The sequence below is a fragment of the Abrus precatorius genome, unplaced genomic scaffold (assembly GCF_003935025.1).
Source record: "Abrus precatorius isolate BTA unplaced genomic scaffold, Abrus_2018 Scaffold5, whole genome shotgun sequence".
NCBI lineage: Eukaryota > Viridiplantae > Streptophyta > Magnoliopsida > Fabales > Fabaceae > Abrus > Abrus precatorius.
Window position 1 is genome coordinate 4,381,088 of NW_020874395.1, and position 13,649 is coordinate 4,394,736.

General features: G+C 32.8%; 1 protein-coding gene across 1 annotated transcript; it reads right to left on the reverse strand.

The window, feature by feature from the left end:
- Window positions 1-5,738: 5,738 nt before the first annotated feature.
- On the reverse strand, window positions 5,739-6,251 carry LOC113866531. Its single transcript, XM_027501360.1, has one exon. It carries the CDS (start codon window positions 6,249-6,251, stop codon window positions 5,739-5,741), a length of 513 nt encoding a protein of 170 aa, XP_027357161.1.
- Between the last annotated feature and the right edge of the window lie 7,398 nt (window positions 6,252-13,649).

Consider the following 13,649-nt stretch of genomic DNA (forward strand, 5'->3'; position numbering starts at 1 on the left):
CCTGGGTCTGTGATGACTGCTGCCCGCTTACAGATGGGACAGCAGTGGATCCATCTCCTGTGCCCTGTGTAGCAGGTGACTGTGTGGCCTGTGTAGTAGGGGGTGCAGAGTGTGAAACTCGCTGTACTGGAGGGAGAGGAGCAATATACCCAGGATTCGGCACCATGATAAATTGCTCCTGTCCCCTAACCTGGGAGGTCTGCACTGTTGCTGGTGTGGACGTCGAAGTCGGAGTGGTAGGTGAAGAAGTGTTGCCACGATCAGTTTGCTGAGTAATACCCTTCTTACCTTTACCTTTACCTGCCATATCTGAATCAAACCATATATATGTTTAGAGACAAATACTATAATTTGTTTAAAATATGAATAATATTGGTGATAACTCAAATTAAATAATCATGGCAACCTATCATACATCCACTGACGATTTCTGAGAAACATCTTCCTCAAGAACTATATAAACCTAATACAAATATACAATGTGGTATCAACCTTCTAAAATACATTACAGAAAATTTTAATATAAATTTTGGCAGAATCTCCCCTAATACATGTTAATTTCCTTACATTTGTTTACTATTTTTTTACAAAAATGAAAATTTCACCTAAAATCAACTAATAAATTATATAACAATAAATTATTCGATACATCAAACACAAACACATCACAATCCTAAACCGTTCTAGAGCACATCCCCTTGTAACTCCACAACATGCATATTCTACAAACTCCACAAACACAAATAATCCCACAGCACACAATAATCAGGTTCGGAGAAGGACCTCTACGCCCTTCCCCCCAGTCATACAATCTCCAATCCTACAACTCTATCTTAGAAATTTTAAGTCTCTAAAAAACATAAAAAATTAAAAAACTAAACCGATTAAAAGTTAGAGTATCGTACCAGGAATACAATGATGCAAAAAAACTTTCAAATGGTTGCTTCAACAACTCACAATGGCCAAAACACTGAGCTCTTAGAGAAAGAGAGGGGGGAGCGAGAGAGAGAGAGGGTTCTGATAATGGGGGAGGGGAAGAGGAGACGCGGTTTTAATGGGTTTCAGTCATTACAGACGGAAAAATCCGTCTGTAATGGGTTTAATGAAACGGTGCGTTTCAAGAGGCACATTGCAGACGGATTTTTCCGTCTGTAAATGCGTCAATCCCATTTACAGACGAAAAAATCCGTCTGTAATGTGCCACCTGAAAGGTCGGCTAAAACCGCCATATTTACAGACGGTAAAATCCATCTGTAATTTTCTGCCATAATATTTCATCCTATTTTCAAATTATAGACGGAAAAATCCGTCTGTAATTGCTGTCTATAACGTTTGGCGCCAAAAGGCGGGCTAAATACAGACGGATTTTACCCCGTCTATAAAATCCGTCTGTATTACAGACAGATTTATAGACAAATTTTTCAGAAAATAAAAAATAAATTATTTCACAAATCCATCTGTAAAGTCGTCTGTAATACAGACGGATTTTACCCCGTCTGTAAAATCCGTCTGTATTAAGCGCTTTTCTAGTAGTGTAAGTATAAAGAAACAAAATATTTTAGATTGAAGAAAGAAAAACAATTAAAAGAATAAAGAAAAAGGAAAGAAAAAAAGAGAAAGAAAAAAAAATTGACTTAGGCCGGCACTGCAGGATAGTAGGGTGCTGTGGTTTCCTGCTCTAAAGTGCAATCCAATCACATTGCATCAAAAGTATCATATTATATTTAAAAAATTTATAGCAACAAAAGTTAAAAATATTGTTCAGAATTTCAGATTGCATTTTCGTTATCTTGCTTTTGTTTCTCATTCACCCAACTCTCTCTAAAACATTTTATTTTCGTCATCTATTGTCTTACAGAGGTATTTGATGATAGACAAAGTAATAAGACAAAAAAGAAATACTTGGAACTGGTAATGATTTTTTTTTGCTTCTTCTTGCTTATTTCTGATATCTTCTTGTTCTTTTGTTCGTTCTTTTGTCTTCAAAAAAATCTTCTTCTTCTCCAAATCTTTCCTCAAATCTTCTCTGTTTATTATTTTTTTTGCTCTTTCAATTTTTGTTTCCGAAAGCTCACCCTTTTTCTCTTCTTCTAAAATTTTTGGCTTTCTTTCTCCGAGAAAAAGAAAAACTCCCCTCTCCCGGATCTCTTACTTAAGATTTTATATTGGGTTCGTTTAGGTTTTTACAAAATGCCAAAATCTTGAGTTTTTCCTTTTTCATGCTTAAATCGGTTTTTGATGTAAGGGTATAAGCTTGTATACTGCAGGTTTCCATTTCCGTGAGCCAAACTTGTTTTTTCAAAAATTTCAATTTTTCTGTAAAATGATTTTATTTTATTTTTTTGATTTTTTAAAAATTTTGGAGGTAATCCCTATGAGGTAAAAAAATAAATAAATAATTGGTATTCACAGTTGCTCCTCTTTACTTAGTTCATATCAATTAGAGATATTTTGAAGTTAGACTTGATGAGAACTGAGTAAAGAAGTGAATCAATTTTTTGTCTAAAATGAACAAAAGGTACAAGGAATACAAAGAGAAATATAATGAATAATCAGTTGTTAGGGAAAGTCATAATTTATGACAATTTGTGTTGAACGAAAATTGTGAAGCGACATTGAGTTTTAACTAAAAACAAAGGTTGCTAGACAGATACTTGGATTAAACAATAGGATAAAAGGTGGAAAGTGCCAGTTAGGTTCTGGGCTTTAATTGAAAGGTAAAAGGTGCTAGTCATATGCCAACCTTTGATAAAATGTGTCTGTTCGGTTCTGGGTTTTAACAGAAAAGTGAAATATACCAGGTAAGCTCTGGGCTTTGACGAAAAAATAAAATGTGCCAGTTAGGTTCTGGGCTTTGAGAGAAAATTTAAATGTTCTAGGCAGGTTATAGACTTTGACGGAAGAGTGAAATATGTCAGGCAGGTTCTGAGTTTTGACAGAAAAGTGAAATGTGCCAGGTAGGTGCTGGGCTTTGAAAAAAACATAAAGAGGCTTGGGTAAGAAAGGTAAAAAGACAGATAGAAAAATAAAAAGTCAATCATGTTCTAGATTGCAAAATAAAATAAAAGGACAGTCAGACTCAGAACTTTAACAGTAAAAGTAAGACAGAAAATACAGAGATCAGTCAGCTTCTAAATTTTGATGAAAGGTAAAGAACTCAGTTAAATCATAGTCTTGGACTAAACATAAAGGTTGTAAGGCAGATAATGAATTTAAATTAAACTTCAAAAGGTGACAATAGATAAAAGCAGATGCATGCCAATGTAATGATGCGATTGCATAAACTGGATGAATGTTATCACTTGGAGTGAAGTTATTGAATGATGAAGTCAAATGCTATTATGAGACTTATTAAATCAAAACAAACTCTCTATCCTTTTTTTTTCGGGGGGATAGTAATCTTTCAACCTTATTGGAACATGCACCTCAAGGTTCATGAATGAGTATATTGTTCGGTCAAGACCAATTCTTTCGTGAGATCTGAACTGGGTGAGACATGAATCGAATTTGATTGCCATTTATTTTTGAATTGTCATAAGGAGACAACTTCTTCTGTCACGCTAAACTTATCAGGAGATTCATCAAACTTACTGTGTGAATTTTTTAAGCTTATTATTGTAATCATATTTTCTTATTACCCTTTTAACAGTTTGCATGTTTCCTTTTAGTATATAATTATTGAAATGACAATAAAAATGTTGGTTAATATTGTTGAAGAAGTTGAGTAAACAAAGTGACGTATATAAGCTGAATGGAAGATGGCAAAAGTCAGAGATAAATATTTTTTAGAAAACAGAATGACTGAAATAAAGAAATGGTGAATTTACAAAGAAGACTTACGACATGAGTAACGAAAAAACAAATACATCAAAGGATCAAAATGACTATAAAAATAGTGAAGTATTATGCCAATTAAGTGATGTCTTCCAGATGAGCAGTGCTAATATCTCATGTAAATTGATCATCCATTAACAAAACTGCCAAAATAAAATTGCCCCAGTATGGTATTTTGAATCCATCTTCCGTTTGATTCAACTTCAACCTCTCAAAATTGCCAATCATATTCTCCAACTTGAACCGCTTTCTTGCAACTGAAGTTAGTGTACCTTCTGAACTGCCCTTTCAGGTTTTCAATTCAGTTTAGTATTTATTTGACCTTAATTTTTGTCTGAGTCGCTCTTTCGAGTTTTCAACTCACCAGGTCACTCTAACTTTTGCCTAGGTCGCCCTTTCAGGTTTTCAACCTAGCGAGCTGTTTTCTTTTTTCTTTTTAATTATTTTTTTTAAGCATAGTATTTTTTGACAGCATCAGAATTGATGGGGTTTGAAAGATCTTGTCCATCCATGTTTATGAGGATTATAGCTCCTCCTGAGAAAACCTTTTTCACCATGTATGGTCCTTCGTAATTCGGAGACCACTTGCCACGATAATCTTTATGCGTTGGCGAAATCTTTTTGAGCACCATATCTCCCTCACTGAATTCTCTTGGTCGAACCTTTTTATCAAAAGCCTTCTTCATCCTCCCCTCGTATAGTTGACCATAACATAACGCATTTAACCGTTTCCCTTCAATGAGATTTAATTGATCAAAACGAGATTGTACCCATTCTGCTTCCTCTAACTTGGTCTCCATTATTACTCTTAAAGAAGGAATTTCAACTTCAATAGGAAGTACTGCTTCTATTCCATATACCAAAGAGTATGGAGTTGCCCCAGTTGAAGTACGAACTGAAGTTTAGTATCCATGTAAGGCAAATGGCAGCATTTCATGCCAATCTCTGTATGTTACTACCATCTTTTGGATGATCTTCTTAATATTTTTATTGGCTGCTTCAACTGCTCCATTCATCTTTGGGCGATAGGGAGAGGAATTATGATGTCAAATCTTGAAATTGTCACACAATTCTTTCATCATTTTGTTGTTCAAATTAGTGCCATTGTATGTTATCAACTTGCTTGGGAGGCCATACCGACAGATTAAATCCTTTTTAATGAATCTCACCACCACATTTTGGGTCACACTAGCATACGAGGCAGCCTCAACCCATTTTATGAAATAGTCAATAGCAAATAAAATGAAGCGGTGACCATTAGAGGCTTTAGGTTCAATGGGTCCAATAACATCAATTCCCCACATTGAAAAAGGCCAAGGCGATGATAAGACATTCAAATTTGTTGGGGGAACATTAATATTGTCAGCATATGTCTGGCATTTATAACATGTCTTCACATAACGAAAGCAATCGGCCTCCATTGTCAACCAATAATATCTAGCTTGTAGAATCTTCTTTGCCATAGCATGTCCATTGGCATGAGTCCCAAATGAACCCTCATGAATCTCTTCCATGATCTTTCATGCTTCTAAAGCATCCACACATCTAAGAAAAATCATATCATGATTCCTTTTGTAGAGCACATCTTCATTCAAAAAGAAACTCATTGCTAACCTCCTCAACGTCCTTTTTTCATTTTCAGCAGCATTTAATGGATATTATTGGTGTTTTAGGAAATTTTTAATGTCGTGATACCAAGGTTTACCATCAGATTCTTTTTCAATCATTTGACAATAAGCAGGATGATCAAGTTGTTACATCTTTATGAACGACATGTCTTCTTTTTTACTCACTACAAACATTGATGATAAAGTGGCTAAAGCATTAGCCAATTGATTCTCCTCATGAGGAATATGCTGGAAAGTAATTTCATCGAAATACTCTACTAATTCTCTGATATAGGCCTAATAAGGGATCAATTTGGCATCTCGAGTCTCCCATTCACCTTTCAGCTGGTGGATGACCAAGGCTGAGTCACTATACACCTTAAGAATTTTGATCTTAGACTCTATAGCTGCTTGAATTTCCATAGCACATGCTTCATATCTAGCTGCATTATTCGTACAATCGAATGATAATTTAGCTGTGATCGGGATATATTGCTTCTCTAGGAAAATCAATATAGCACCAATTCCGTGTCTGAGTGCATTAGAAGCACCATCAAACATCATGACCCATTCGTCTTTTGCTGAAGATTCTTTCTCATTAAACAACACCATTATATTTTTATAAAGAAATTCATACTGTATTGACTGATAATTATTCACCGGTTGATGAGCTAGGAAATCTGCGAGAGCACTGCCTTTGATTGCTTTTTGAGTAACATACACAATATCATATTCTGACAATAGGACCTGCCAACGAGAAATCCTTCCAGTAAGGGCTGGTTTCTCAAAGATGTATTTGATTGGGTCCATTTTTTACACCAACCAAGTCGTGTGACTCAACATGTATTGCCTTAACCTGCGAGCTGCCCAAGCCAAGGCATAACAGGTTCGCTCCAACAAAGAGTATCTAGCTTTATAATCAGTGAATTTCTTGCTCAAATAATAAATGGCATGCTCTTTCCGACCCGATTCATCATGTTGACCTAAATCACATTCCATGAATCCTTCTAACACTGTCAAATACATAATGAGCGGTCTCCCTGGCACTGGAGGCACTAGTATCGGGGGATTTTGTAAATACTGCTTTATCTTCTCAAACGCTTCTTGACAATCTCCATTCCGTTCCACTGGCTAATTTTTTCGTAGCAACTTAAAAATTGGTTCACAAGTGGCAGTTAGTTGGCATATGAATCGGGCAATATAATTCAATCTCTCCAAAAATCTGCGGACCTCTTTTTTAGTGCGAGGCGATGACATTTCAATGATTGCTTTTACCTTGTCAGGATCAACCTCTATTCCCTTTTGATTGACTATTAATCCCAACAACTTGCTTGATTTCACCCCAAAGGTACATTTAGCAAGGTTCAATCGCAATTTGAATTTCCTCAACCGTTCAAACAATTTGTGTAAATTTACAACATGGTCATCTTCAGTCATTGATTTGGCAATAATATCATCCACATAAACTTCAACCTCCTTATGCATCATATCATGAAATAATGTCACCATCACCCTTTGATATGTTGCCCCAGCATTTTTTCAAGCCGAAAGGCATGACCTTGTAGCAAAAGGTGCCCCAAGGTGTAATGAATGTGGTTTTTTCCATATCCTCTTTAGCCATTTTGATCTAATTGTAACTCGAGTAACCATCCAAGAAAGAGAAGAATGAATGTTGAGTTGTATTATCTACTAGCACATCAATGTGAGGCAATGGAAAATCGTCTTTAGGGCTGGCTCTATTTAGATCTCGATAGTCAACACACATTCAAACATTCCCATCTTTCTTAGGAACTGGCACAATGTTGGCCACCCATGGGGGTATTTTGCAACAGCAAGGAAACCCGCATCAAATTGCTTCTTAACCTCCTCCCTAATTTTCAATGACATCTTAGGTCTTATTCTCCTTAATTTTTGTTTAACTAGGAAACACTCTGGCTTCAGCGGCAATTTATACTCGACTATATCCACATCTAGGCCTGGCATATCTTGAGAAGACCATGCAAAACACATCACTATAATCATGTAAGAGTTTAATCAACTTGTCGCGCTCTTGTTTTTTCATGAGGGTACCTATTTTGATTTCTTTCTTATCATTTTCAGTCCCCAAATTAATCGTCTCACTGGGTTCGTCATGAGGTTGGATCTCTTTCACTTCTTGATCAACCAATCTTAGAAATTCTGAGGATAAATCACCGTCACTATCATCTTCGACAGCTTGATTAATAGGACAATCAAAATTAGTGGATGAGATATTAGCACTGTTACTTTCAGACATGTCATTTTCGGATCTGCATTGTGTGAGAATTGAGACAAAAAGAAAATAAACGATAAGATTCAAATGATAAATAAAAAAAGATATGAAAGATTACTGAGAATTCAAATTACATTTCATTTAAATATACTTAAAAGGAAACATGTGTCCCAACTTACAAAACAAACTGATATTTTAAATTACAAAAAGAAAACATATATCAGTTTTTTTTCAAAAAGTAATGATATCCTAAAACTTTGGGACAAAACAATAGGATTAGCTTCAATGATTACTTTGAATACCTATTAAAAATCACAGGTAACTCGATGATCTCTCAATTGCCAACTTCTGTGTTCGACGGATAAGTGCGAACTAGGTCCACAACCTCTTCTTCAAGTGCATCCACATCAGCAGCAGCCATTGAGTCTTCAAACTCAAATCCAGCACTATAGAAGCTATTCAAAAGACCACAAATGGGGACCCCTTCAGTCTTAGGCTCCCTACCTTCCAACCTGGCTAATCTTCTTTCTTTCTTTTCCTCCATGACTCTCCTCTTATCAGCTTTAGTGGGCGTGTATCCCAACCCAAATCTATCTTTATTCTCATGGAGTTGTAACCAGTTTGTTGCTTTCGTGATGGTTTGTCCTAACACATATCCATACTGACAACCTCCGTCAAGCATGACTTTAGCAGTCATTATGGATGTATTAGACAATTGAAGCTTTACGATTGGGGCTCCCTCTCCAACATAAGTAGCATTTACAATCTCTAAAGCCTGAAAAGAGGTCTCTAGAGCTTCTTCAGCAGCTTCAACGTAAGGAGTGGACAAAGGCTTAGTCACCAACACATCTTCTTCACCAGAGACAATCACCAACTTATTATCAATGATAAACTTCAATTTCTGATGCAATGTGGATGGTATAACTCCAGCAGAATGAATCCAAGGCCTTCCCAAAAGACAACTATAAGCTGGTGCAATATCCATTACTTGAAACAAAATTTGAAAAGTACAAGGACCAATTTGGATTGAAATTTCAATTTCTCCAATGACCTCCTTCCTTGTTCCATCAAAGGCCCTTACTATCATGACACTAGGCTTCATATACAACCTATCACAAGGTAATTTTGACAATGTTACTTTTGGCATCACATTCAGAGAAGACTCGTTATCAATAAGCACTATAGCGATAATGTGGTCTCGACATTTCACAAAAATATGTAGTGCTTTATTGTGCCTTATTCCTTTGGCAGGTATCTCATCGTCAGTAAAGGTGAGATAATTGGTTGAAAAAATATTATCAACAATGCCTCCAAATTTTTTTGTAGTGATATCATGGCTGACATGAGCCTCATTTAACACCTTTAAAAGAGTCCTCCTATGTGGCACCACTTGATAACTTGATATCTTAAAAGAAGAAGAAAAAATTATTTTTGAAAATTATTTTGACTTGACGAGTCCGGTTCCCGCTCCTACATATCCCCGAGTGCAATGGGGAACTCAAAGCCACGTAGTTCTATCTAAAAATTATGAAATTATTTGATTAAAATTAGGTTTAGTAAAAGAAAATTTATTTTGAAATTAAAATTATTTTGTAAAATTATTAATATTTAGAATACAAGATAACGCAGTTATACATGTACCTTACAAGAAACAATACAGAAAGTGAAGGAAGATCACACAACTATATTGCAAATCGTTAAAAATATTTTATTCGTAAATCAAGTATTTGAATTTGAATTTTGATTATGATCAATGTTGAAAGAGAATTAAAGATAGCGTAAGCTATATGTTAATCTCTTATAATTTTTAGACAATTGAAGGCAATGTAAATCGCACATCGATGTTATAAAAAATTGTAATATAATAAAAATGGAGAAATGATTTGTTATTTAATTTATCAAAATTAGAATTATGATTCAAGAAATTTTAAAATATGAAATTAATTTCATTTAATGAAATGAATAAATAAATTTAAATTGATTAAAAAATATTAAATAAAAAAAATTTGTTTGATAAATTTATGTTGTATAGAACCTAGGGTAACGTCGGTACACATAGGTTCTAATAATTTATAATGCATAAAGGTAGAGTCGCTACACATTAGCATTATAAATCATTGTATTAATAAAATAAATTCTATTTAAATTGATTGATTAGTAAAATAGTAATTATAGAGAATAGATTTTGATTGATTATTAAGATAATTAAATTTTAATAACATATGATAAATTAATATTGCCTAAAGTCTCGGTAACGTAGGCACACATAAACTTTGTTAATTTATAACATACGGCGGTAGAGAAGCTACACGTTAATATTATAAATTGATGCAATTATATTATTTATTTGTTTATTGATTATATATATAAAAAATTTATAATATATAAAAAAATCATAAATATAAAATTAAGTCACCATTTATATTCTACAAATGTACAAAAATAAAAAAATAACAATTTCAAAGGAAAAATAATTAACATAATAATTAAAGTATGAACAATGAGATAATATAAAAAATTAAGGAAAATTTTATTGTTAATTTTACAATAAAATAAAATTAATAGCATTAATTTTAAAAGAATAGTAAAAATAAAATAAAATAAATGAATAAAGCATATAATTTAAGATAAATTAATTAAAATATAATCTGAGATACAAATAATAAAAATAATAAATTTCATTTTTTAAATAGCCAGAAAAAAAAGAAAAACAAAAAAAGAAAAAAAAGAAACATAAAACAAAATATCATAATGGATGAGAAAGAGAAAATAAAACATTTAAGATTAAAATATATATATATATAAAAGAAAAAAACAGAAAATAAATTAAAATAAATGCTGCAGAGATGTAACGTAACTAAGTATAAAGAAACAAAATATTTTAGATTGAAGAAAGAAAAAAAATTAAAAGAATAAAGAAAAAGGAAAGAAAAAAAGAGAGAAAAAAAAAGACTTAGGCCGACACTGCAGGATAGTAGGGTGCTATGGTTCCGTGCTCTAAAGTCCAATCCAATTACATTGCATCAAAAGTATCATATTCTATTAAAAAAATTTATAGCAACAAAAGTTAAAAATATTGTTCAGAATTTCAGATTGCATTTTCGTTATCTTGCTTTTGTTTCTCATTCACCCAACTCTCTCTAAAACATTTTATTTTCGTCGTCCGTTGTCTTACAGAGGTATTTGATGATAGACAAAGTAATAAGACAAAAAAGAAATACCTAGAACTGGTAATGAATTTTTTTTTTGCTTCTTCTTGCTTATTTCTGATATCTTCTTGTTCTTTTATTCGTTTTTTGTCTTCAAAAAAATCTTCTTCTTCTTCTCCAAATCTTTCCTCAAATCTTCTCTGTTTGTTATTTTTTCTGCTCTTTCAATTTTTGTTTCCGAAAGCTCACCCTTTTGCTCTTCTTCTGAAATTTTTGGCTTTCTTTCCCCGAGAAAAAGAAAAACTCCCCTCTCTCAGATGTCGTACTTGAGATTTTATATTGGGTTTGTTTAGGGTTTTTACAAAACGCCAAAATCTTGAGTTTTTCCTTTTTCATGCTTAAATCAGTTTTTGATGTAAGGGTACGAGCTTGTATACTGTAGGTTTCCATTTCCGTGAGCTAAACTTGTTTTTTCAAAAATTTCCATTTTTCTGTAAAATGATTTTATTTTATTTTTTTAATTTTGGAGGTAATCCCTGTGAGGTAAAAAAAGAAAAATTGGTATTCGCACCTAATAAGTTCAGTATGACAGAAGAAGTTGACTCCTTATGACAATTCAAAAATAAATGGTAGTCTATATTGATTGATGTCTCACCCAGCTCATATTTCATGAAAGAATTGATACTGACCGAAGAGCTTACTCATTCATGAACCTTGAGATGCATGTTCTGATAAGGTTGAAAAATTAAAATCTTCGAAAAAAAAAGTTTATTTTGATTTAATATCTCATCAGAGCGTTTGACTTGATCATGCAATAACTTCATTTCAAGTGTTAACATTCATCCAGTTTGTGCAATCACATCGTTACATTAGCATGTATTTGTTTTTATCCATTGTCACCCTTTGAAGTTTAATTTAAATTCATTATCTGACTTGGTACTTTACCTTCCAACAGAATTTAGAAGATGACTGATCTCTTTATTTTTCTGTCTTACTTTTATCGTTAAATTCCAGAGTCTGACTATCTTTTTTATTTTCTTTTGCAATCCAGATCTTGATCAACTTTCTTTACCTTTCTTGTCTAAGTCTCTTTACATTTTTTGTCAAAGTTCAGAACCTGACTAGCACAGTTCACTTTTCTCTCAAAGCTCAAAAACTAACTAGCACATTTATTTTTTTCTTAAAGCTCAGAACTTGACTAACACATTTTACTTTTCTGTCAAAGTTCAAAACGTGACTGACACCTTTCACTTTTCTTTCAAAACCTAGAACCTGACTGACACATTTCATTTTTTTTCAAAGTCCAGCACTTGACTGGCACGTTTTACCTTATGTCAAAGCCCAGAACCAAATTAACACATTTAACTTTTTGTCGAAGCCCAGAACTTACTTGACACATTTCACTTTTTTTTTTGAAGCCCAGAACCTACCTGACACATTTCACTTTTTTGTCAAAACCCAGAATCTATGTGACACATTTCACTTTTTTGTCAAATCCCAGAACCTACCTGGCACATTTCACTTTTTGTCAAAGTGCAAAACCAAACTGGCACATTTAACTTTTCTATCAAAACCCAGAATCTACCTGAGACATTTCATTTTTTTTGTCAAAGTGCAAAACCAAACTGGCACATTTAACTTTTTCGTCAAAACCCAAAATTTGACTAGCACCTTTTACCTTTTAGTCAAAGCTCAAACACAATTTTCTGTCAAAGCCTACAACCTGACTGATACATTTTATTTCTCTTCCATAGCCCAGAACTTGACTCACACCTTTTATCTTTTTGTCAAAATCCATAACCTGACTCATTTCTGTTTTATTGTCAAAACCTAAGCCCAGTATCTATATGTCAACCATTGATTTTAGTCAAAGTTCAATGTCAGTTCAAAATTTTGTTTAACGCAAATTGCCATAAATTACAGCTTCGTGTGACAGTTAGGTATTCACTATATCTGTCTTTACATTCCTTTTGCACTTTGCTTCTTCTAGACAAAAATTGATTCATTTCTTTACTCAGTTCTCATCAATTCTAATTTCAAAATGTCTCTAATTGATGTGAACTAAGTAAAGAAGGACAACTGTGAATATCAATTTTTTTCTCCCAGGGATTGCTTCCAAATTTTCTAAAAAATTATAAAAATAAACATAATTATTTTACAGAAAAATAGAAAATTTTTAAAAAAATGAGTGATTCCCTGAAACAGAAGCTTACACTATACAGTGCTTATACCCCAATATCAAAAATTAATTTTAAGCATAAAAAAGGAAAAAGCTCAGAGATTTGGCATTTTATGAAACCGTAAAACATGAAATTGAAGGTCACTATAAATACACAAGTAAAATCTAGAGAAAAAAGGGAGAAAAGTTTTTGAAATTGAAGGTCGCTATAAATACACAATATTAATGTATTAAAAATTTTATCCGATTTCTGAAGTAATCAACTTTATCATTATTATTTTTATTAATTAAAATCGATCATCTATAATATTTTCATCATATTAATGTCGCGATTTATAGTGTTATTGTGTAGCATCTCTACCTTTATACGCTTTAAATCGTAAAGACTTTTATTTACCAATTTTACCTTGGGTTCTATGCAATGTATATTTATCAAACCAAGTTTTAATTTTTTTTTATTAAATAATTTTTTCAATCAATTCAAATATATTTATTATTTTCAATAAATAGAATTAATTTAATATTTTAAATTTTCTTAAGTCATATTTCTAATTTTAATAAATTAAATAACCAATCATCTCTTTATTTTATTATACAAATTTTGTAACATCAATGTGTGATTTACGTTG